Genomic DNA, 27,107 nt, shown 5'->3' on the forward strand with positions numbered 1-27,107 from the left:
ACTGATAATGCTGCTCCTCTTCCTTGCTTACTTTATTCCTCCCTCGGGGAAAAAAAAATATAACCTGTTCATTTTCACCTCGTGCCTGGTTTGCAGTCTCCTCCGCCCGCTCCCCGCCTCTCCTCCGCCCGCTCTCTTTCCTCCCCCCACCTCCGCTAGCCTGTGCGCTCACCAAGCTTAGTTGAGAATGGAGTGTGAATGGCTGGGATTTGAATTTGGACTGTCTAACTGAGAGTCTAGTGGTTTACCATTATAGGTATGAGGTTAAATTCGTGATATGTTGATAACACTGATCTTTTTTTTTAAAAAGATAATTTGTATTAATTCATTTATATATTTCAGGCCATGTGTATATACAGCGGGATCTCCTATAAACAACAGAGCGCTATTTCCATGTCAGGAGCCACCATTAGCCATGGCAACATGGCAGGCCTCAGTCTGGGCCCCAGAAGGATCTGTCGTTCTAATGAGTGGTGAAAATTGTGCTGAACAACACCATGCTGGAGGTAATAAAAAGAAAACTCAGAAGAATATTGTATTCATACATTGGGTGAGCTGCATGTACTATAAATGAGAGACTGTAGAAACAAAGATTATTGTAAGCAAACAATGACTAAAATAAAATCTGTAAATTAGAATAAATGAGACATTTCTAAACTTTGAAGTAGGTTAAAGGACAATTTTAACCTCACGTGCTGAAAAAGCAAATGTCCCTCCCACCTCATAGATGACATACATTGTTCATGCTTAATAATCTTCTTGATTTTTCTTCACTTCTTTGGGGTCCTGCTAAACATTTTCTATTCCTTGGTCAATGTTCAGTCTTCAGTGAGGGTACTTTTGTAATTAGCTGGCTGGAAATTTGTAAGGGTGACCTGAGATGATTGTAATGAATCACTTTCTGCAGTAAATAGTTAGTCACAGCCTTCCCCCGCCCCCGTTATTGTTTTTAAAAAAATAATGCTAGAGTTTTCAATGGTTGTTCTAGAAGGGCATAACAAGAGTCCACAATTCTGAGTCAGCATTTGTAGCATCTTAGTCCCAGGAATTTTAGATAGAGAAACATATGCTCTTAATTGCCTTAAGAATTTGTTTTAGAATTGGCAAATAACTCCCTTATAATGTAGAAAAGAAAAAGCAAAATGCTACGGATGCTGGAAATCTGAAATAAAAACAGAAACTGCTTCCCCCTCCCTCCTCCGCCCCCTCCCCCACTTTCCCCGACTCTGTACTTGCTTGATAACTTTAACATCTTCCAGTTCTGACGAAAGGTCTTTGACCTGAAACGTTAACTCTGTTTCTTTCTCCACAGATACTGCCTCACTTGCTGAGCTTTTCCAGCATTTTCTTTTTTTATCCCTTATAATATATACTGGTTATGCTATTCCCATGTAACCTGCAATGAAATAAGTCTGTATATCATAATAGTTGAAATTGATTAATACAATATTAACAACAACTTAATAAGGATGACTAAAAGCGTGGGCAAAGGGGTGAGTTTTAAGGGGTAGAGGAAGGTGAAGAGGTGGTAGAGTTTAGGGAGGGTATTCCAGTATGTGGGGCCTAGATGGCTGAAGGTACAGCTGCTAATGGTGGAGCAAAGGGGAGAGGGGAGGAATACACAAGAGACTGGAGTTAAAGGAACGGAGAGGCATTGTAGGGCTAGAGGAATGTACAGAGATCAGAGTGAGGCCATGAAGAATTTAAACATGAGAATGAGAATTTTAAGTTTGAGATGTTAGGGACCAGATGCCACTTTAGTTCAAGTCATGGTTCAGTTGTGGAAACCCATACTGTTTATTGCTGTCCATCATGACACTTGCCAACACCACAAAAATAAACTTACCAAAAAAAGAAATGAAACAGCCTCACAAATTCTGTTCTTATGCAGAATAACATAGAGTAAATTTCAAGGCAGTAAACAGCACTAAATTTGTACTTGCAGTTTGCTATTACAACTTCTTGCTGTGTTACTGTCTAGACTTTATATTATTGAACTATCGTATACTACTGTGGAGGAGTGTTACCAAGAACAGTGCTATCATTGCAGATTTTTTTTAATAGTGTACAGCAAAAGAAAAGGCGTTCTAGTAATTCAACAAATCGAAAATACAGAGTTTGGGACACTCCTCCTGGTTCTTCTGCACCATTGCTCTGCACCACCAAGGGTAGGATGCAAGTTTGCAACATCTTTCTTGCAGGGTAATTTCCTGTTTGGATGAGGTGAGGGGCTTCCGGTAAGGAGGGAAAATTTTAGTTTGAGTCAATCCATGCTACTTTTGCTCATCACCCAGGGGCATATACCTTCTGGTTTCTCTGTTTGAAAATGTTATGCATCTATATATCATATATAAAAATATATATAAATGTGTAGTGAATATGAGGCTGTAACTGCGAGATTCAGATGGTATCTAAAAATCAGTTGAGCTTAATTCAAATATCTCCTTTATTAAATGACAGTCTTATTACATAGAATTACATCGAAACTACAGCCTGGAAACAGGCCAATCGGCCCAACAGGTCCATACTGGTGTGTTTGCTCCACACGAGCCTCCTCCTACCCGTCTTAATCTAACCCCATCAACATGTCCTTCTATTCCTTTCTGCTTCGAGTTCATGTAGCTTCCCCTTAAATGCATCTATGCTAGTCGCCTCAACTATTCCTTGTGGCAGTGAGTCCCACATTCTTACCACTCTCTGGGTAAAGAAGTTTCTCCTGAATTCCCAATGAATTTATTAGTGACTATCTTGTATTTATTGCCCCTAGTTCTGATCTCCCTCACAAGTGGAAACATCTTCTTTACGTCTACCCTATTAAACCCTTTCATAATCTTAAAGACCTCTACCAGGTCACCCTTCAGTCTTTTCTAGAGAAAAGAGCCCCAACCTGTTCAATCTTTCCTGATAGATATAACCTCTCAGTTCTGATATCATCCTAGTAAATCTTTTTTGCACCTTCTCCGGTGCCTCTATATCCTTTTTACAATATGGAGTCCAGAACTGTTCACAGCACTCCAAGTATGGTCTAACCAAGGTTCTATGCAAGTTTAACATAATGTCTCTGATTTTCAATTCTATCCCTCTAGCAATGAACCCCTGTGCGTTGTTTGCTTTTTTTATGGCCTTATTTACCTGCGTCACTACTTTTAGTGATTTGTGTCTCTTATTTTCCAAGGAGTTTGTTATTACGCATCGTTAACCATCCATAATTCTAAATTTAGGGAATAAACTTTCAGTCTATATGCAGTATTAAGTAGGGTATTGCTGTTCTCTAACAAGGTATTTAACGAATACTTGGCTTGCAAGCCTGAAATTTATGCATCTAAAATTAGGCCATTTTGAGATTATTGTAAGTGTAGGTCTCCTGTATTTTTTGTAATAAAGCTGCTTTTGAAACTTTCTGTTGAGGCTGTTCAAAGATTCCATATTACTAGAATTACGGTGAACTCGGGTTATCCACCATTCCATAATATGCTGAAAATGCTTACTTGCAGAGAATGGCACATTAAGTGCAAGTTTACAAAGCACAAAAGCTGCTGCTCCCTTTGGCTGAAGCCAGGCTGCATAATAAATTGTAAATCATGGTAGGTACAGCACAGGAGGAAACCATTCGGCCCATCGTGCCTGTGCCAGTTCTTTGAAAGAGCTATCCAATTAGTCCCATTCCCCTGCTGTTACCCCATAGCCTGTAAAAAATTTTCCCTTTTTAAAGTTAGTATCATTACAACTCACTGCATAAAATTGTCACCTTTTGTTAGCTGTTTTGCCGATCACCTTAAATCTGCGTCCTCTGGTTACTGACCCTTCTGCCACTGGAAACTATCAAAACAGTTCATCTTTCCTAAAGCGTGGTGCCCAGAATTGAACATAATACTTGAACTGAGGCCTAACTATTGTTTTATAAAGGTTTAGCTTAACTTCCTTGCTTTTGTAATCTATGCCTCTATTACTAAAGCCCAAGATCCCATATGCTTTTTTAACAGCCTTCTCAACTTGTCCTGCCACCTTCAAAGATTTGTGTGCGTACACCCCCAGGTGTCTCTGTTCCTGCACTCCCTTTAAAATTGTACCATTTAGTTTATATTACACCTCCTTATTCTTCCTACCAAAATGTACCGCTTCACACTTCTCTGCGTCAAATTTCACCAGTCTTTCTTTGTCCTCTTGAAGTCTGTTACTATCCTCCACATTGTTTACTACATTTGAGTTTCCTGCCTTCTGCAGACTTTGAAATTATACCCTCTTTACCCAAGCCCAGGTCATTAATATATATCAAAAAGAGCAGTGGTCCTAATACTGACCCCTTGTGTAGAGTGATTTTTGTTTTTGTTTTGTTATGGAAGGCATATTGTTAATATTACCTTGGTGCTCAAAGGTAATTAGATTGGATGATGTCTCTGTGTTGATTTACTATATAAAGTCTTTCAATCTGAAACCATAATAGCATTGACTGGGAATATATATTGTAAAGCCAGATTTCCTTGTGTTTAGTGCAAAATCCTGTTTTTCTTCCCCCCCCCCCCCCACCTCTATCTCTTATTTTCCTTTCTTTGTTTGCTTTTATTCACAATACAGCCGGATGTTGGATGTTGCCAGTGCTGGGGGTCTTTTCCCTCCCAGTCAAGTGACAGAAAGCAAGAGACTGGGCTGTCCCACCATCCGTGGTATGAGTGAAAAGACAGTTTTACTGCAGCCCCTTTACTTCTGCAATGATGGTTGGATAGCCCTGGCTCGTTATAATGTTCTGTTGCCATGTCCCTTTGGAGAGCAACTATACAGTGGTATTGTAGTGCTTAATGACAGTTGGCCTTTCTCTGAGTCACTCTTGCAGAAAGATAGCTAACGGTTTTAAAGAGATATTTCCCATTCATAGTGCAAGGTAAAAAAAAATTGACTTACGAAAAGTACAAATTAGATCGAGTAGATTTGGGCTCTGCATGACGCTGCTTGAAAAAGCTTTCAAATCAAATTGGGCAAGGTAATTTTTCTCAACGCTGAAACAGCATCAGTGATGATGAAGAATGGTTTGAGTGCACTTATGATTATGGTAATACAGTAAATACCTTATGTTAGGAACTGGTAAGTTAAAGAATATTGATCTGAATTTGCTGGAAAGGTCAAAATCAATTATTTTTCATCTATTTTAGAACCTCTTCAGTTCTCTATACACAAGTACTTGTATTTATAAGTCAAAGTAAATACTAGAAATAGATGTACTACATTAGTTTCATCTCTGTTGTATGTTATAGCAACACAAGGTAAATAGTAGTTGATGCTGCAGCATATTAGTTTTACAAACACTGCGCTACAAAATTTGTGGTGCTAGTTTGTGCTCAGGATTTCGTGCACAGCAAGTTCTTGATGAATGCTGAGTACAAGAGTTGCCAACCAGAGGCCAGGTATTTCCTCAAGAGTGTAACAGAATGCGAGTCACCACAGCCACTCTTGTGCTCCTCACATTAGCTGGTTCAAGAATGGGCAGATATTTTCTGGTATTAAATATGGATTTCTGCAAAGCCAGTGCCATTCAATTGTTCATAAGCAGGAGATGTGCTCCTTTGGGGCTGTTGACTCTGTTCCTTGAGACTGTAGTGCTCTGATTTCTCATAGTGCCCCATCTAGCATTTACAAGAACTAATTACACCCCCTCCCCAAATGTTATATGTACTTTTACTGGAATTAACACCAACTGTACCAATTTTGCTCCAGTGTGCAGCTTTAGCTCTGCTTGCTTTGTGCACCCCCCCCTCCCCCAACGCAAATCCCAATGTCATCTGTGTGCATTGTTTTTGAATCTTGATGGGACCCATGCTCTTGATTTCCACTATGCTCTGCTGATAGCCATGATGTCCATATAATGGCTTTTCTGTGGAACCAGATTAGCCTTTGCTGCACTGCTTTGACCAATTTTTAAAAAATATGTTCAGGAATTATTTTATTTTGTCTTAATCACGGTGCCATTTCTGGAAACATATTGATAGAGAAATTCGAATTTGCCATGCCTGACACTTTGTGCCTGAAATTATGAGTGCCACATGGCAAATGAGGAGGAGAGCAGCCGACACTAGAAGGGGCTGTTACCAGGGAGCCATGAGGCAGCATTCACTGAGAGGCTGTTGGCAGTTTGTGGACTACCACCACCAAGTACTGCTCAAATACGTGTAGGTTACAGAGGAGGAAGGTTTGACTCAGGTCAAGGGTGTGTTACTCAATAAAGGGAATGTGCCACTGACTGCCATTCATAGAAACATAGAAACACAGAAAATAGGAGCAAGAGTAGGCCATTCGGCCCTTCGGGCCTGCTCCGCCACTCAAAATAATCATGGCTAATCGTCTAACTCAGTACCCTGTTCCCGCTTTTTCCCCATATCGCTTGATCCCTTTAGCATTAAGAAATATATCTATCTCCTTTTTGAATACATCTAATGACTTGGCCTCCACTGCCTTCTGTGGTAGAGAATTCCACAGATTCACCACCCTCTGAGTGAAGAAATTTCTCCTCATCTCGGTTCTAAATGGCATAGCCCATATCCTGAGACTGTGACCCCTGGTTCTGGACTCCCCAGCCATCGAGAACATCCTCCCTGCATCTAATCTGTCTCTGAATGGTGATAGATTGTATATGTTTCGATGAGATCACCTCTCATTCTTCTAAACTCTAGTGAATATAGGCCTAGTCGACCCAATCTCTCCTCATATGTCAGTCCTGCCATCCCAGGAATCAGTCTGGTAAACCTTTGTTGCACTCCCTCCATGGCAAGGACATCCTTCCTCAGATAAGGAGACCAAAACTGCACACAATACTCCATATGTGGTCTCACCAAGGCCCTGTATAACTGCCGTAAGACATCCCCGCTCCTGTACTCAAATCCTCTTGCAATGAAGGCCAACATACCATCCGCCTTCCTAACTGCTTGCTGCACCTGAATGCTCGCTTTCAGCGACTGGTGCACAAGGACACCCAGGTCTCGTTGCACCTCCCCTTTTCCCAATCTATCACCATTCAGATAATAATCTGCCTTTCTGTTTTTACAACCAAAGTGGATAACCTCACATTTATCCACGTTATACTGCATCTGCCATGTTCTTGCCCACTCACCTAACTTGTCTAAATCACATTGGAGCCTCTTTGCATCTTCCTCACAGCTCACATTCCACCGCAGCTTTATGTCATCTGCAAACTTGGAAATGTTACATCTAGTTCCCTCATCCAAATCATTGATATATATTGTGAATAGCTGGGGCCCAAGCACTGATCCCTGCGGTACCCCACTAGTCACTGCCTAACACCTGGAAAAAGACCCATTTATTCCTACTCTCTGTTTCCTGTCTGTCAACCAATTCTCAATCCATGCCAGTATATTCCCCCCAATCCCATGTGCTTTAATTTTGCGCACTAACCTAAAAGCCTTCTGAAAATCCAAATACACCACATCCACTGGTTCTCCCCTATCTATTCTACTAGTTACATCCTCAAAAAACTCCAATGGATTTGTTAAGCATGATTTCCCTTTCATAAACCCATGCTGACTTTGTCCAATCCCGTTAATGCCATCCAAGTGTTCTATTATCACATCTTTTATAGACTCCAGCATTTTCCCCACTACTGATGTTAGGCTAACTGGCCTGTAATTCCCTGTGTTTTTTCTCCCTCCTTTTTTAAATAGTGGGGTTACATTTGCCACCCTCCAATCTGTAGGAACTGTTCCAGAGTCTATAGAATTTTGGAAGAAGATCACCAATGCATCCACTATTTCCAGGGCCATTTCCTTTGGTACTCTGGGATGTAGATTATCAGGCCCTGGGGATTTGTCAGCCTTTAGCCCCATTAATTTCCCTAGCACTTTTTTTTACTAATACTCGTTTCCTTCAGTTCCTCCCTCTCACTAGACCCGTGGTTCCCTAACGTTTCTGGCAGGTTATTTGTGTCCTCCTTTGTGAAAACAGAACCAAAGTATGTGTTTAATTGTTCTGCCATTTCTTTGTTCCCCATTATAATTTCCCCCATTTCTGACTGTAAGGGACCTACATTTGTCTTCACTAATCTTTTTCTCTTGACATATTTATAGAAGCTTTTGCAGTCAGTTTTTATGTTCCCTGCTAGTTTACTCTCATACTCTATTTTTCCCCTCTTAATCAATCTCTTTGTCCTCCTTTGCTGAATTCTGAACTGCTCCCAATCCTCAGGCTTGCCACTTTTTCTGGCAATTTTATATGTCTCCTCTTTGGACCTAATACTATCCCTAATTTCTTTTGTAAGCCACGGTTGAGCCAGACAGGAATGAATAATTGTTGTAATTCCTGCACACGTTTTTTAAATATTAGCCATTGCCTATCCACCGTCATCCCTTTTGGTAAAGTTCCCCAATCTATCATAGCCAACTCGCACCTCATACTTTTGTAATTTCCTTTATTTAGATTCAGGACCCTAGTTTTGGATTCAACTACTTCACTCTCCATCTTAATGAGGAATTCTATCATGTTATGGTCACTCCTCCCGAAGGGACCCCGCACAACAAGATTGTTAATTAATCCTTTCTCATTGCACAATACCCAGTCTAGGATCGCCTGTTCTCTAGTTGGTTCCTCAATGTATTGGTCTAGAAAACCATCACGTGCACACTCCAGGAATTCCTCCCCCACAGTATTATTGCTAATTTGGTTTGACCAATCTATATGTATATTAAAGTCACCCATGATTATAGTTGTACCCTTCTTGCATGCGTCTCTAATTTGCTGTTTAGTGCCCTCCCCTACATCTCCACTACTGTTTGGGGGCATATAGACAACCCCCACCATCATTTTCTGCCCTTTGGTGTTTCTTAGCTCCACCCATACAGATTCCACATTGTGATTTTCCGAACCAATATCCCTCCTCACTATCGCATTGATTACCTCCTTTACTAACTACGCTACCCCACCTCCTTTCCCTTTTTGCCTGTCCTTCCTAAATATTGAATACCCCTGGATGTTCAGTTCCCATCCTTGGTCACCCTGCAGCCATGTCTCCGTAATCGCAACTATATCATAACCGTTAATATCTATCTGTGCTGTTAATTCATCTACCTTATTGTGGCTTCCACTATTGTTCCTTCCCTTTCTGTCTTTTGTTTCTATCCTTGTTTCCCCCTCCTCTGTCTTCCTGCTCAGGTTCCCATCCCCCTGCCATTCTAGTTTAAACCTTCCCCAACAGCACTAGCAAACACCCCCACGAGGTCATTGGTCCCGGTTCTGCTCGGGTGTAACCCGTCCCGCTTGTACAGGTCCCACCATTCAGATCATAAATTCATTGATGGAGGCTCCTTGACAGTGGTCAATATGGCAAACTTGTCTACCGTGGCACAGCAACTGGAGAGTATTGCAATCAAGCTCATTGACAGTGTCATGATCTATGTGGAGCCAAATAGTATCTTCATGGAAGCACAGAGCTAATCCTGGAGAAGCAGTAGTGGCTGGTCAACTATTAGTGATCAAAAGGGGCTGGTGGGGGAGGGAGGGAGGGAGAGGAAAAAAAACACTCCTGTTATGGCAACATCTTGGCTATACTGGGAAGAAGAGAGATGATTGCTTTTGAGGCGTAGCAAGCCCAGGTTATAAAACATTAGATTGTTCATTTCACTAAGCATAGGAGGTTCACTAGAATGTATTATTTCTTAAGTTTTTAATCTGCTCCCTTGGCTTGTCTCAATATCGATTCACACTAGGGATGCTCACAGAAGTCGAACCCCCTTCATTATAAAATGTATTCCCATCATTGCTAAAATTACCATCTCTAGCACATCCATTAATTTGTTCTCCCAGCAGGGGCTGTAACTGCCCTAACGGATCAGATCATAGGTGTTATAAAATTGGTTGGCCAGGTAGTGAAGGATAGAATACCAGAGCCTGGTTTTCAGTTGCTTCCAAGCCTTTATTCACAGAGATCAACATCACTCACTCCACACCCTAGATTAAATGGATACAAGAGAGTCCCCAATTGATGCACACCACCTGAATACAATGAACACTAATTGATAAAAATCATATGGATACAATTAACAATAGGATCAGGAGTAGGCCATTTAGCCCCTCGAGCCTGTTCCGCCATTCAGTGAGATCATGGCTGATCCGTGACCTAACTCCATATACCCACCTTAGCCTCACATCCCTTAATACCTTTGGTTAACACAAATCTATTAATCTCAGATTAAAAATTAACAATTGAGCTAGCATCAACTGCCGTTTGTGGAAGAGAGTTCCAAACTTCGACCACTCTTTGCTTGTAGAAGTGTTTCCTAACTTCACACCTGAAAGTCCTGGCTCTAATTTTTAGGCTATGTACTCTAGTCCTAGACTCCCCAACCAGCGGAAATAATTTCTTTCTATCTACCCTATCAGTTCCTCTTAATATCTTGATTACAGGGTGCTTTAATCAAAGTTTTCTTCTAAATTCCAGGGAATACAACCCTAGTTTGTGTGATCTCTCCTTGTAATTTAACCCTTGGAGTCCCATTATCATTCTAGTAAATCTACGCTGCACTCTCTCCAAGGCCAATATATTCTTCCTAAGGTGCGGTGCCCAGAACTGAACACAGAACCCGAGGTCAGAGCTTTGTATAGCTGTAGCATTACTTCTACCCCCTTGTATTCTAGTCCTCCAGATAGAAAGGCCAGCATTCTATTAGCCTTTTTGATTATTTTCTGTATCTGTCCATGACATTTTAATGATCTATGTACATGGACCTCTAAGTCTCTTTGGACCTCCACTGAAGACATACAAATAAAGACTGGGTAACATTATAAGATGAATTTATTTTCCAATAGTTCAGATCAAAGAAGCTAAAAATTATGTACGCTCTCAATAACTCAACCTGCCATTAGGTACACGTGACTATCTAAAAAGCCTAAACCAAAACTATAATCTCCTGACAGGTTAAACTGTTGGAATATCCTGCCATGGACCAAGTATGTACAGTAGGCTGTTACACTATAATAGACATAATGCATCATCATGAAATATTGTGCAACACACAGTGCTGCTCTTTGCTGCCTTCAGTATTTTAAGTACTTTGATTCCATCAGGGCCTGTTTTCAAAGATTGTTTTCTATTAAAACTTGTCAATGTTTCAGATATATTACACTTGAGTTCATATTTGTTTTTATTATTGCTGTTAAATTGTGATCTTTGCCTGTGTGAGTATAGGTTATACAATTCCAGGAGTCAAGATAACAGGAAATTAGGAGTCAAATACTTTGAAAGACTCAGCTTGAGCATTTAGATCTGAAATTTGTTGCTATCGATTTTTCATAACATCCTCAAATTTCATAATTAATTCCCTACTTTCAGGCTTTTTAATACCCAGCCAATTGTTTGATGACAGCCTGCACTCTCACAGCTGAATGTTCTGCCCACAGCTTGAGTGGGTTAAAGGGAGAATGTTAATGCTGCAATATGTAATATGAATGATGAGTATTTAAGTCAAATGAGTCTAGTGTACTTAATTTTTAAAAAAGGTTTTACAAATATTGGGGCATATTTTCTGTGCTAATGTTGGGGAAAATATGTCCTTTACAGCGATCCTTTTGCATTACTGTGTTGGATATGGATTTATCCCCTTAATTCTCCATAATGTATGTTCCTAATCTCCACTAGACTGCTGGGGGAAGGCAATGAATGACATGGTAGAGCTCTCTAAAGAGATTTTCCATTTTCTTGATAACTCAGCATCAATGCAACTGTAACCCAGCAAGAGATGCTACATTAAGAAGAGAAAGATATTATGGGGAGGGGCTAGTTGGCTGTATGTTGATGCTTTCCAGTTCAAAGTAAAGGAGATACTGCATTCTTGAGTAACCACCTCAGCAGCTCAATGCATAAATGCACTATTTGGTGTAGTGTTCAGCCATCAAGTCCAGGAATGTCCCTTTTCATCCCTGCATTGTGCAGAGTTCACTGATCTCAGCTGGGCCAATGACAATTGACCTCAGTCTTTTTGGACTGGGGAGGAGGGAACAAATTGTCCACAATCCCTGCTCCTGATTTTTATGCAGCGACCCTTACTGGCAGTGCACAAGTGTGAATGATGGGCCAGGACTGGATCAGCTCTAATAATCTGCCATGCTTCAATAGCCCATATCGTCCAGGCTGAAGAATGCCATTTGTTTGAGGTATTAGAGGATTGCTGTACCCAATCTCAGCATGCGTCCCTGTCTCTAGAAGGAAAGGGGTGAAAGGAGAACATGTTGCAAAAAAAACTTGTGCATGTATATGTGTGTTTTTGGCTGCCTAACATTTATGTTTAAAGAGAAAATTCCAGGTACCAAACAGCCCATTGAATATAAAGATCATTCCTCTGCTTTCTCGTTCCTAGTTCCTAATTCATTTTTGTGGTTTCAATACAGTGAAAACAAGTTTCAAAAGTAGATGATTTCACTGAGTGCTGTGAATTTAGCAGCCTTTTCTCCACCACATGGGAGCTGAGTAGTAAACTGTGTAAATTTCTTTTCTCCTCCTTTACAGTGTAATACACAGAAAATTCACCTGTTTAGTTACTAGTAAAAGCTTGCCCATGTTGACGTTTGACAGGTAGCGCTTCAAATCTCCATTGCTGATGGGTGAGGATCTCGACCAGAAGTGCAGACATCCCTTAGTTTCCCTTGTATTTTATCATAGCTGTAAGTAGTGTGAAATCATCTGGTGACAGACAAAAAATGGCTAGCAATCTTTCCAAATAAATAAATGGTTGCTATAACGGTGGAAACACATTCATTTGGAAACTAGTTTTACTATGTAGATGAAATGTGAGAAATTTACTCTTACATGAGTGTTACGTGTGTTAGAGGAATCTTCCAAAGTAGGACCTAATAATTGGTTCGTGTATTCATCCAAAAAGGTCTGTGTGCACATGCACAAATGTACTTGTGCATGCATGTGTGGCTCTCCAGCCCTCTGGTCTCCCTGGCTCATATACCATTTGAGGCTAATAGAACGGGGTGGGGTGGAGAGAGAGGACTGCTCCTATCTCGTTACCCATACCACTGAGCTAGCTGCTAAGAGGTGTACAAGAACACAAGTCCTGGATGATGAAAGCGTAGTGATAGTATGCCTGCACAATATTTCAGCATGTGCATGGGCCTATCGGAGTTCATTCCAGATTTAAGCCTCTTGGGGCCCTCCTTTCAAGATGAGGATTCTGTATGACCATGAAAGCATTCATGAGGCGCATGTCTGTAGAAGAAGTCTAGCCTCAAGCTTCTGTCCACTACAACAGAACAAGGATCTGTAATGAACTCCGTCATTAACTTCATGGCAAGCTCAATCTCATCTGCACTGGGCGGTGCTATGACTCACAGCCATTTCAGTGGCAGAATGTCATGGGAATATTAGCACTGGTGAAATGATGCAGCATACCTTGAGACAGTTTTGTAGGCCTTTATAAGGCTAAAGGTCCTTGTTCAACAAGATATGGGTTCTTGGTGAGATCTTGGCCTCCAGCAGAGGCATGCAGGCTGGCTTGTAGTGTCTGCGACCTACATTTCATGTGAGTGGTACTGCAGAGCCATCCTGTATCTCTTGCATAAGTGAGTGTACAACATTCAGCTATCATACAGTAGCTCATGTGGCAGGCATACCAGGTCCCAGTGAGATCTCAGCAACTGGAGCTGTCATCCATTCCACGCAATGAAGACTCCAACAGACCTCCCAGGTAGCCACAACACCTGTCTCTTCCATTGTAGAGCTTCACTTTGAAATAAACACGAGGTAGACCACAAGGGAAGCACAGTGGGATATTAAGACACAAAGATCTTGCTGGAGCGGGGCATTTCACAGGGTGCCCTGTTAGACATTTACCTGCACCCTTCAGCTCAAATTATTTTTGCTCTGTAACTTGCTGCAAGTGCGAGCTGATAAGAGCGCAGTGAAGGCAACGGGGCATCTGGGACCTCAGTTAATGGCGGGACCAACAGTGTATCTTCTTAATCAATGAGATTTAAGGATTGAGAAAGAAACAGGAACGATGGAGAAGGAGGGTGAATAAGAGTCAAATCAAGTACAGAAAGAAAAATAAAGAGCGGGAAAGAAAGATTGGGTTGAGCGAGAGAAAAAAGAGACAAAGTAAAAGTAAGAAAAATATGTAAAATTAAAAAAATCTCTAAACAATTTACTACCTGTAGGAATGAGACTCCACAGTTTAAATTGTTCCCTTTCTGGGCCAGAGAGGTTGATTGACATTGCATTAACAATTATCACTTCGTCAAAAAGTTATTTACGCTGTTAAGTTTCAGCCCAAACTTTCTGCAGCGAGTTTAATGGACAATTAAGGTGCAAATCCAGCAAGTTCTTAAAGGCGCGATGCCATTTGTGTGAAGCAAATGGTCGTGCAGCGTAAATCGACCAGCAAGTTCTGGAGTTTTGCAATATCTGTGCCTCTTAACCCCCTGAACTTGCTAGCCGATTTCCGCATTAATAATGGTGTGTGCTGTTATTTTTCCAGCATGATTCGGCCCAATGTAAATGGCACTGCACATCACACAAATAATTGAAATATAGGTTCGAGGTTGAAATTGCAACATTCAAACGTCTGCTAGATGGAGAGGACATCAGCACACTTGTTGAATCAACTTCAGGAACAGGTTTTACATCACAAACTATCAAGAAGACTATCGTAACCACTCAGAATAACAAAAAAGGGTCGAAACAAATCAAAGAAAAATAAAATTATGCAGCAATACAAAAGCAAAAAAGGTCAATGGAATATGTGGTCCAATTGCACGTGCTTGGATAGTGAGACCAAAGCCCGTGAACGTGCAAGAGACCACAATTTAAAGTGGAGAAAAACATGGTCGAGCAAACCCCAGGCTGAAATATTACAGCTTCTTATTTGCACCTGGCCATATTTAGGCCTCTGTGTTCATGGCAAATTTAGTGCTTTAGTGTATATTACAGGGAATAAACAACAGTAGCTACAGCTATCCATTTGCAAAGCCATAAACAATTAAATCAGACACCTGATTAAACTGTTTATGACTTTATAAAAGGATAGCTGTATCAAGAAGAATGCTGAGTAGTTTAAAATCCATTTTATGGTTATCTGGCATGGAAAGTAATACTTCAGACAAAGTGTGAAACCAGTGTTGTAATTTATGATATTTAGGAATGACTGGAAAGTACAAGTACAAGTGTAATGGGGAAGAAGTATATGTAACCATAAATAGATGATGTTTCTTGTTGCTTCTCAGTTGTACTATATAGGGCATATAAGTCATTGAGCCAATAGATCTTCCCTGTGCTATACCAGCTGCTTGCTTTTGATCATCTTGGTTAACGTCCTCATCAGTGCCCTGGGTAAGGGGGATACCTTTGCAGTGTTAGGTAGCATGCAGGAGAGACCACCATGATTTTCCTGACACATTTGGGGGCACTTTGTAAAGCACCCCCCTGGCCAATCCAGGCAGCAGAAGTATTGCTTCAGGACCCCAAAGGTCTGCTCTATGACCGTCTCAATCTGCCATCTGCCTTTTTGTGCTTATTCTGCATCTCAGATTGAGTATTCCTTCGTGGATACATGAGCCACATTAAAACATCATAACTCTGTCGCTTAGAGACCAACCTTGAATCCTGCCTTCTTCACTGAAAAGAAAGGGAACTAGTATTGCCACTGTAAACACGAAAATGCCACATATAAAATGTGAAAAACCTAAATTTTCAGGATGGGGCACACCACAGAACTCTTGTGCTTTTAATACTTGTATCCCTCTTCGTGCTTCTCTGTACCTATCGTCTATTTTCTCCATTACAAATGAAGGAATGTTGGCCTTACCTACAAGTCCATGCCTCTGCAGTTTGTCTAATTACTTGTTTTCACATGTCCTAGGCTTATATTAAAAGCCATTTTGAGATAGCAATTTTGGGGTTGTGGCATTTTTTTTTTGAAGCTGTTCAACTTTTGTTAGTTTCCTAAGTTGACAAATGTAGTTCTATGTTACTATTAGGCATTCTTTGCAAGGCAGGTTTCCAGAATTAGCAGCCACTGTGGAAGAAGCCTGCATTACCTTTTTAATGCTAGAAACTCCCCGAAACATTTGACGGATTATAAATTTTCTCACACCATTAACGGCATGATTTGAGGATGATGTTTTTATGTGTAGGCTCAGAAATGTGGCATAAATAACGACCTTTTACAGGAGGCCTGTCACCTTGTAGGAGATTTTGAATTAATTAAGGCTGACTTTATTGGGTGAGTATATAAGGATAAAGACATTATAGAGCCTTATGCCAGTGTGTTCCTTTTAACCAAACTAATTTGGATGCTGCAGTTTTTCTTTACGTTTGTTATTCCCATGTTTCAATGCATCAGTTCTAGTGTACATGGTTGATGTGGAGATGCACAAATTAAAAGCTGCTGCTCCAATTAAATATGATAGGATTCCCAAGTACTGTGTAAAAGAGCGTTCGTCAGTTGAAATATTGACTCCTACTCATCCCTACTTTTGGCTGCCAATAAGGTTACATTTTTTTCAATTTGGTAGGTTGCTTATCATTGTCGTCTTCACATAATTTGGCTACGAAGTTTTTTTTAAACTTGCCTCAGATAATGTATATTTTTAGTTGTTTTTAGGGACCAAATAATTTTTGGAACTCATTGAAAATAGTGTTGGGGGATGTTTTAATTGATGATCACTTATAGATGAGAAACAGTTGAAAATAGAGGGAGGTTTTCATGACTATCTACATTGTTAACTTTATTTTAAATAAAATGTATAGGCTAGCATTGGTGTCCCAATTAATTCTTGACGTGACTTATCCCATTTTAAATATTACTGTACTCAATATCTGTTTTCAAGATGCTTTACTGGGATCCAGTGATAAGCTACATTGGCCTGGGTAACAATATGAATTATGAAGAATAGACACAAGGCTTCAAGTTTTGGGTACTGGAAAAAAAGAATTTGCATTTATATAGCGCTTTTCATGTCCTCACATCCCAAAACAATTCATAGCCATTGTACCAATTCAAAGTACTTTTGAAGTGTAGTCACTGTTATAATGTAGGGAAATGCGGCAGCCAATTTGCGCACAGCAAGGTCCCATAAACAGCAATGAGATAATTGAACAGATAATCTGTTTCTAGCGATGTTGGTTGAGGGATAAATGTTGGCCAGGACTTCGAGAACTCCCCTGCTTCTCTACAAATAGTGTCACGGGATCTTTTAAGAAAGGCAATACCTCCAACTGTATAGCACCCCCTCACTACTGCATGGAAGTGCCAGCCAAGATTATATGCTTAAATTCTGGAGTGAGTTTGAACCCACGACTTTCTCACTTGGAGGTGAGAGTGCTATTACAGAACCAAGACTGACACTCTAGCGGAACACCTGGGATACCATCATATAAACTACTTAAAAAAAAACACCTTTCAAAAAAACCTGCAATTGAACAGCAAATTATAATCACCCAGTAATTGATTTTTGTAGAGGATCAAAACTGATACACAACCAGACCAACTTGTGTTTTCTTCCCACGGCCGTTCCGATACGCAAAACCTCAAAGGGTTAGAAGAGATATTGGCAATTGAGTCAATTAAACTCCACCAAATTGTACAGTTGGTGGCAAGGTTATTCAGGATGTACAGGGAGAAGATAATTGTGCTTTACTAATTCTTGGCCTTGAAATCAATTGTGAGAATCTGTCAGAACTGTAACCAGTATATTAAGTTTGGAATAGCTCAATTGGTAGAGTGCTTGGCCCGTAGTTAAGAGTCAGGGTTTAGAATGACAATAAGGACCAGTCATCCTTTGATGTTTCAAAGTTGGTAAAGTGCGTACCACCAATTGGAAGGAATGGAGTAAGAGGAGTCATATGTAACACTGACCAGCCACATTAGCATGGAAAATTGCCAATTGCCAAACTCCTAGTTTCATGGGCCGAAAAATGAAGATGAGCACTGTGCCTAACTATGTCAAAATGTTAGAGTAAGCACCTGGGGATTTGTTACCTTAGCCTAAATTTATTCCATTAGTGGCATTCCTTGGCCTGTGTCTTTAATGTAAAATTATTATTTGTGCTTAGAAAAAAAAGTTTAATTAAATTATGACTCAAAAGAAGCTGGCTATTTATAGTGGTATTTGCTATTGCAATGTTTTTTTTCCAAATTATATCGAAGGTTAATATGAAAATGGCAAAATTGTAGAAATTATCCAATATTAAAAATGATGATCCTTTCATTCCAGCTCTCTCAAAATGGTTTTATTATGTGACTATGCTTATGCCAGCATCTACTTTCACCATTGCCGTTGGATACTGGGTTGAAGTTAAACCTGAACGCACCATTAGATCTCAGATGCTTAGTCCATCATCCTCATCCTGTATACATGAGAGCTGCAGGTTTGTATTGTGTTTTTTACAACAAAATTACATTCAAAGCTCTGTAATGGAAATATTTGATAAACTCTTTATATAATAATGAACTGTTGCTCAGATATTAACCCACTAAAGTATGCATATTGTAGGCAATATCATTTGAAATGTTGCAATATAAATGGATGGAACAGTAGCCCAGTTAATTTTTCATTTTTCTACCTATGAGAAATCTTAAAAACTGATGTGGGGTATCTAAATTCAGTTAGGACAAGGTATGAATTTGAAAAAAAAGCGCCATGAAATTGGATAAACTAGTCCTTTCGCTTCCATTCCTGATCTTCATCCATTGTCTTCTCCAACCTCTCCCAGGTCTCTGAACATGTCACCTCCCAACTCTGTGTTCAGCTCTCCCACAATGCACTGTTTGAATCCTTTCAGCCTGGATTCTGGCCTGCTCAAGGCATTGATACCGTCAGCAATGATGTTTTCTGTGACTGCAGTTACGGCATATTATCCCTCTTTGACATCTCCACAGTTATTGGCACAGTTGATCACGCCATCCTCTTTCATAACCTCTCCTCTGTGGTCGACCTCCATGGAACTGCCCTTTTGTGGTCCCACTCCTATCTTTTCCAATTCAGCCAGCACATTTCCAGCAGAGGCTTCCGCTCCCACTCCTGCAGTGTACCTAAACGTTTCCAACCTCGGTCCTTTCCTTTTTCCCATTTATATGCTGCCCCTCAATGATATAATCCACAGGCATGCAGTGGTTTTCCTTATTTATACTGCCTCTCCACACTTGCCTCTGCTCAGACTGTCTGTCCAACATCAGAATTTTCTCCAATGGAAGGTTGTGAAGCCAAGGGCATCATATTTGGGCCTCACCATGAGGCCTGTACCCTTGCCACTGCTTCCATCTCCCTTATGGCTTGCTGAAGCTGCACTGGACTGTGTACAGCTTTGGTGTCATGCTTGACCCAGAGTTGACCTTCAAATCCCACATCCTTACTTCTACCTCTGGAACATCATTTTCCTTGGCCATTACCTTGCCCCCACTGCAGCAAAATCCCATTTTCACTATTTTGTCACTATCAGACTTGAGTCCTCAAATATCTCCTTGTTGGCCAAGCTGCACCTTCCACAAATCCTGTCCTGCAACTTGCCTCACACTACGTCCTGCTTGCCCATCACATCGATACTTGCTGACCTACACTGGCTCCCACTCCTCCAACATATTGATTTCAAAATTCTCATTGTTGTCTACAAATTGCTTTATGACCTTGCCCCACCCTAGCTCAGTGATGTCCTCCATCTTAAGTCCAATTCTAAGCCATTCACTTCTCCAGCTCTGATCTGTGCACTTCCCCCCCCCCCCCCCCCCCACCCTTCATTCCACCATCAGCTGTCTTGGTTCTATCGTCTGAACTCATTCCCTAAACTCTCCACTTTGCATTCTATGTTCCCACCTTTAAACACCTTCTCAAAAGACCATATGTTTGGTCATATCTCCTAACTCCTTCACTTATACTCATGTTTGTTTTTCTCCTCTGAAATGTCTTGGAATGTTTTTCCATGTTAAAGGCGCAAGTCTGTTGTATTCTTTAATTTTTTTCCCCCTCCTATGCCTAGAGTAAATACTAAACCTCCACTTGGTAGCTCATCAGATGGATTCAACTGAAACTCTGGAATTTTCAGAAACTTTGATTCAAATGTAACTTACCCATTACCACCCAGTGATGAAGCTTATGAGAGGAGTAATTCTGCAAAAAGGGGGATCCCCTAATGAAATTTTACTTGAGTTACTCTCAAGCATATATAAAATGTCAGGCTTTAATTATGTTTTTGCTTACCTATGATACATCGGTATGACATAACCATTTTTTAAAATTGAAACTTTAAAAAAAAAATGAACAACTTCATCCCAATATCAAGTCAGAATCCATCAAACCTATTTGTATTAAATAATGTTACTTCAATCAGGGAATATTAGATCCGCCAACAACCTGCAGCTATGGATCAAATTGCAGAATCATAAACCCCAGAATTATTGTAACTTGGATAATTGATTCTGTATAATGTGGGAGTAGTAGAAAGACCTAAACTGTAATTGGTTTCCAAAGGTGGTTTGTGAATAATTTGACTGTGTCTGATGAAATTGAGTATCGGATCAGTGCTATCGATTTGCTTTTGAACCATTATAAAATTTTATTCAGTAGTAATATTTATTGACCTTGTTTCTGTATATAATTTTTTATCCTGTGGTTTTGCATCCTTTTTTTCATTCCAGTGTTTCCCTGCCAACATGTGGTCATCCAGCCTATCCTTGCCGTTTCCAAAACCCTATTGCCCAAGCCCAAGATTGTATTCCTCACCGTGTCTTTGCACCTGATTGTCTGAAATTAAGGAGCCAAGAGGTTCTGCTTCCACTGGTGGCTCAGTGCCTTTCAGCAGCACGTTGTGTCCTGGGCACTCACCCTTTCTCTAGGGTTGATGTGCTGATTGTCCCTGCTAGCTTTTCTAGTCTGGGAATGGCCTGGTAAGCTTGTTGCTTTCATAATGCTATTGCTCTTATTTTAAGTTATTGGAACTTTGTTTATCAATATCAAAAAGTTTTGTTTATTTTTTTTTAAAAGCTGCTTTGCCTGTAAAATATGTTCCAGAAAACATCTTAACCAATTCATATTGGAACTAATACATTGCAAATATACAAAATGCACATTTGTTTTCTCATTGTGTTCATTTGTTCACATTGCTTATAACATCAGGTTAATACAAAATCAAGTATGAAAAGCAATAAAGAAATGTTTTAAAAGATGCAAGATTATACCAAAAAACATTATACAAAAGTGCAGGTCCTTAGCAAAAAAGTTTTACATTTCTGAAATTGTTTAACTTGTCATTTCCCTTTGTTAAAAAAAATTGAACTTGAATTATTTAAACACTGAAAGTCCCATCTCTAAACCAAGTATCAGATCAGCAATTGGTTGATTTTTTTCTTTTGAAATTCATAAAATTGTTCTGAAATTAGCCAGTAGATTGTTAGGAAAGGAATTCCTCGGAGTTCCTGTCAGATCTGTTTTTAATTATGTCTTGTGGAGACAGTCCTAATGATGGTGTCCCTAAAGGTGTTCTAGCAATAGCTACACTTGAAATAAATTTTGTGTTCCTGAGACAAGCATAAATTGGACCTCCCACTCTGATTCTATGTATGTTCCTACTACAGCAGAATAACGGTGATAATAGAAAGCTGAATTGTATTCATGTCTATAAATTATTCACTTGCAGCCTGCTTATTTATAATTTACAATTGACTTATTGGAGTGTAAAATATTGAATATGGAGGATGCTTTAGATTGAGTGAAAAACAGAAAAGAAAAGCTGCTGCAAACAAGACAGGATTTTCTTTGTGTGGAATAATTATAGCTTACACCATTTGTTACAGCAGCTTTTAATGTTCTTGTACTGTACATGCTGCACCCAGATTCTGTTTAAAATTTGAAAAATTAGTGATTAACTTGTACAGCATCACACTTCCATAGCAGGTCAGTCATGTCTGAAAATAGAAAGGAATGGTGTAGGCTCTTCCTCAGAACTCTAACCCTACCTTCTATATTTTCCTCTTTTCAAATGGTAGAAAACCTGTATTTCCAATATTTCTGTTTTTCTTTCAGATTTTCAGTTTCTATAGTTTTCTCTATATCCCACTTCAAGAAGTATTTTAAGTGTTTAATGTACTGTATTTCAATGATAGTCTGCTTGTACTGTAACAGGAGATTGAAGATAGGTTAATCTGAAGGATGGGCCAATCGGCCTGCTTTTCCCAATTCCTTGGTACAGTACATTAATGGTTGAGTTCATCACTGTTTGTTCTACTGTTTAAACCACTGTTTTTTTGATCCTTGTTCCATTTAAAAATTGCTGGTTAACCTCAAAACAGAAATGGAGAGCTCTCCACTGCTGCTGACCTTTCATTGTGTGGGAGCATCTCATGGATGCTTTTGACTGAGGTCTGACAGCCCTCAGTTGAGTCTGAAAGCATTACATCCAGCAAATCCAAACATTTGTGTTTTCAAACACTGATCAAATTAGAGTTACTGACCACCTTTAGAGTTGCAAAACAAACATTTAAATATTAGTTTATTTTTTATTTTTGGTGAATTTTTGAGCTCATGAAAGGTAATGGATGATAGTCTTAGGAAATGGAACACTTTCTTATTTCAACTACCCACTATCAACATTAAGGACTCATTGTAGCACAGTTAGATGCAGAGTAAAGTTCCCTCTGCTCTGCCTGAGACTCAACCTCAACACAGTGCCCTTATTGGGCTAATGTGACAGTTTTTCATTTCTCACACCACTTATCCTGTGGTCTCTCTGAGGATGGTACTTAGAGCTGAAATAGGGAATTTTTATGCTGTAGATCCTGTTCACTAAGAACTGGTTTATGATTGCTCAAAGTTATTTTCAATAAGACCATTACAGCCAATGTACGGGGGAGACTTGTATGGATTGGATTGAAATTCTGATCCTAGAAAGATTAATGTGCTAGACCATCAAGCAGCCCCCTAACTCCAATAAAATCTCCAATGTTTCTTCTTCAGTACTCTAAATTTATATAAATTCAAATAAGTATAAACTACATATTGTGTGTGTTTTGATAAAATGATGTCAAAGCACTCTCGCCTCTGAGTTAAAAGGTTGTGGGTTCAAGCCCTGCTCCAGGAACTTGAATACATAGAATCATAGAATGATACAGCAGCACAGAAGGAGGCCATTCGGCCCATCATGCCTGTGCCGGCTCTTTGAAAGAGCTATCCAATTAGTGCCACTCCCCTGCTCTTACCCCGTAGCCCTGCAAATTCTTCCTTTTCAAGTATATATCCAATTCCTTTTTGAATGCTACTATTGAATCTACTTTCACCACCCTTTCAGGCGGTTCATTCCAGATCATAACAACTCACTGCATAAAACAATTTCTCCTCATCTCCCTCTGGTTATTTTGCCAATTATCTTAAATTTATGTCCTCCAGTTATCAACCCTCCTCCCAGTGGAAACAATTTCTCCCTATCTACCCTATCAAAACCCTTCATAATTTTGAACACCTCTATTAAATCTCCCCATAACCTTTTCTGCTCTAAGGAGAACAACCCCAGCTTTGGCCTTGACATTCTTCCTATAGTGTGGTGCCTAGAATTGGACAGAATACTCCAGCTGAGGCCAAACCAGTGATTTATAAAGGTTTAACGTAACTTCTTTGCTTTTGTACTCTATGCTGCTATTTATAAAGCCAAGAATCCCGTATGCTTTAATTAGCAGCCTTATTAACTTGTCCTGCCACCGACAAAGATTGGTAAATGTGAACCCCCAGGTCTCTCTGTTCCTGCACAGCCTTTAAGATTGTACCATTTAGTTTATATTGCCGCTTCTCATTCTTCCTTACAAATTGCATCACTTCAGACTTCTCTGCATTAAATTTCATCTGCCACGTGCCTGCCAATTTCAGCTGTCTGCCTATGTCCTCCTGACTATTTACTACATTTCCAAGTTTTGTCATCTGCAAACTTTGACATTTTTATATTTTGAAAAGCATGATCTGGGCTGACACTTCAGTGCAGTACGGAGGGAGTTCTGCACTGTTGAAGGTGCTGTCTTTCAGATGACATGTTAAACCGCCCTCTCAGGTGGACGTAAAATAATGCCATGCGCTGTTCAAAGTAGAGCAGGGGAGTACTCCTAGTGTCCTGGCCAACATTTATTCCTCAACCAACATCACTAAAACAGATTATTTGTTCATTAATCTCATTGTTGTTTATAGGACCTTGTTTTGCACAAATTGGCTGTTGTATTTCCCTACATTGCAATACTGACTGCACTTCAAAAGTACTTCATTGGCTGTGAAGTGCTTTGGGATATTCTGAGGACATAAAAAGTGCTACATAAATGCAAGTTCTTTCTTGCAAAACACGCACAGCTGTCTTCTAAAGTACATGTGTGGTTTTTTCCAGTCTTTTTTTTCCTCGAGGCTAATTTCCTCTCCCCCTGAAGATAATAGGGCTAATTTTTCTGCCTTGCCCTCTCCTTCCCCCCACTGCCTGAAGTGTAGTGCACCTGTCCAAGCCCAAGAATGCAAGGAGTTCCTGTCCTGGTGCAGAGGCAGGTCACAGGTTTTTTTTAGTGCCATGATCTCAGGGCAACCTTGTATAGGGACACCAGCAAACGTTCCTGCAGGAGAGTTAAGCAGAAGACCTGGAATACGCCCCCCCCACCCTCCCAACTAAAGTTATTTAGATGGCTATAATACGTCTGCGCTCACTGCAGGTGCAGCAATGCACCCCTGGGAAAGGCTCTTATTCCTGACCTTTATGCTTTGGATAATGGGCATGCCCCAGATGCAATGGTTGGAAAATCCACTCTATTGACTCCTTGTGTGGGTACGGTTCCATGATGTCAGGCACCCTTCAGTGTCTGGCCCATGTGGCCATTATTCATGTGTGAGCCTTGGAACTGAGTTTTGGCAGGATATTCAACTGCAGGGGCACCACAGCATCACCTGATCCTTTTCACTTGCCTACACTTCCAGCAGGAGTTGTTGAATAGTGATCAAGATTGGGATCCCTGGCAAATTTCGGTGTCAGCGCTGAGTCATAAGATCGTGGGTTCAAGTTGCACACCAGGACTCGAGCACATAATTTAGGCTGACCCTTGTGGATCCCTTATGGCTGTCATTGCTTAGATCAGTTAACTTAGCATACTGCATTTGCTGATGTTTAAATATGACCCCGACCAATGTAAAGTTCATTTTGGCTAACTTGAAGATCACATATTGAACCTGGAGCCTTTTTGCTCTGTGTAATTCAGTACCATACTAGAGTGTGTATTTAACCTCTAAGTTACTGAGGAGATCTCCCAGGGTATATTCTAAGAAGAAAACCTATCAAGTATAATAAAAATAAAATGTTTCTACATAGAAAATAATGAAGTGGTAAGTTTCCATATTTAGTTGAACATTTCGCCACTTGGCAAATTTATGTAATACATATCATGTAAAATATATAAAGATGAGAATTGGGGGCATTAAAGAGCTACTTCCCTCCCTGCCATTTGAACTGTTTTTCTTCTCTTCAGTGTCTCCATAGCATGCACAGTTCTTCATCCAAAGGGCTGACAGATGATCTGCTCCCAGATCATGCTAATGTCACTCCATAACAAGTTATTAAGAGGTGCAGAAAAGGATGCCAAGATCATTAGCCATTTTTAGATCCCTCTTATCTTCGCCCCGCCCCCCCCCCAAATGTGGCTATGCTTAATCTTTGTTTACTGCCTACCCCTGACATCACGCCCAAGATCAAGAATTAACTGTGTGAAGACTAACCCTTCATTCAGTGATTAATTCCCAATTACCTAAGAATTTAGTCTCAAATGATGATGTTTCTCCTGGGCCCTATGGTGGTGCAACTTTGGCAAGGTGGATTTCTATCTGTCTTATGCCTGTGCCCCTGACCCTAGCCAATTTCCCAGGATCAGGATCATTGTAAAACGTTTACCAGATTGCTGGTGGGATTCCCACCTGTGTTGGGGAACCCAACTTGGGGAAGGGAGCAAAATGGGCGCTGCAAGCATTGGAACTAGCAGCAATGTAGCCTAGCCAGCTACTTCCAGGGGAAAAAAAATAGCAGAGGTAGTGTAATCGATCAGCCTTTGGGGCATTTAAAATTTAAATTCCCTTTCTGCATGCCATAGTAACACTGTACATCAGGAACCCACAACATTCTGGGTGTCTAGCATTACTGTGAGGCAACTGTCAGGAAATATGTTGGATGACACATTCCTGACATTTGCACCTCATTTCAAGAGAGCCACCCAAATTTGGATGGATGTATTGAATGGCCAATGTCACTTCCAGTAAGAAACCCCAGAAGTGGTGGTAAGGAACCAGTGTAACTCCAGAGACAAATCTGCCTTTATATGTCCTATTGCACTGTCACCAGTCCATCAAATGAAGAGCTATGTTGTTAGAATGGAACTCAGCAAAAGTACAGAGGTATAATTTATGCAAAATTGTGGAGAGATTCACATTGCCTTAAAAAGCAGTGTAATTTACTGAACGCTGTATAATGGGTAAAGCATGCTGATGAAAAATTGGAGCTCTTGTGCTTTCTTTCTTGTTCCTGAAATAAATAAATATATACATAATGCTCAATTTTGATTTTTTTTTGCACCAAATTTTTTTTTTAGAAATTCTCTATATTTTATTTAAAGCCACTCTTCAAATTTTCCATGTAAAACCCTTATGGTGACTGAATAAGTCAAATTTCATTTTTATTGCATGGAATACTCTGACATTTTGAGATTGCCTTCAGTAATTCTGCCTAATTCCTATTAAAATGAAAAACCAATAGCTTTGCCTTTAATATGCTACGGTGGTGCTATTCCTATTAATTGGTGCCACTTGTTAACAGTGACAGAATAAGTCAAATTGTAATGATATAACCTGGGATATGGGGATTTTTAGTGTTTTGGGGATTGCATTCTGTGATTCCATCTGTTATTCAGGAAAATCAGTGGCCTTGAAGTTGTTCCTTGTGTCAGTGTTACAGATTATAGTGAGGTTGCTGTCTGTTCAGTGGAGGCAGCAGCCACTGTCGGTATCAGTGTCTCTGCATTGATCAGCACAACATTTTGAGCTCTCAAAGAAGCATCAGATAAATGTTTTGTTAACAGATCGTGTTCGAAATAGTATTCTTTTTCAATTGTTCAGTTCTTTCC

The 27,107-nt window shown here is 40.1% G+C and overlaps 1 protein-coding gene across 6 annotated transcripts in view; it reads left to right on the plus strand.

Annotated features, from left to right (window-relative positions):
• Positions 1-27,107, plus strand: part of aopep (aminopeptidase O (putative)) — a 260,440-nt gene that overhangs the window by 8,918 nt on the left and 224,415 nt on the right. For all 6 annotated transcript variants that reach the window (XM_067983185.1, XM_067983186.1, XM_067983187.1 and 3 more), the window contains exons 3-5: positions 343-506; positions 18,211-18,364; positions 20,628-20,876. In XM_067983185.1, coding sequence (XP_067839286.1) covers positions 343-506; positions 18,211-18,364; positions 20,628-20,876 — 567 coding nt within the window. The remainder of the gene's footprint in view (positions 1-342; positions 507-18,210; positions 18,365-20,627; positions 20,877-27,107) is intronic.

Source organism: Heptranchias perlo, chromosome 4, assembly GCF_035084215.1.
Source record: "Heptranchias perlo isolate sHepPer1 chromosome 4, sHepPer1.hap1, whole genome shotgun sequence".
Lineage (NCBI taxonomy): Eukaryota > Metazoa > Chordata > Chondrichthyes > Hexanchiformes > Hexanchidae > Heptranchias > Heptranchias perlo.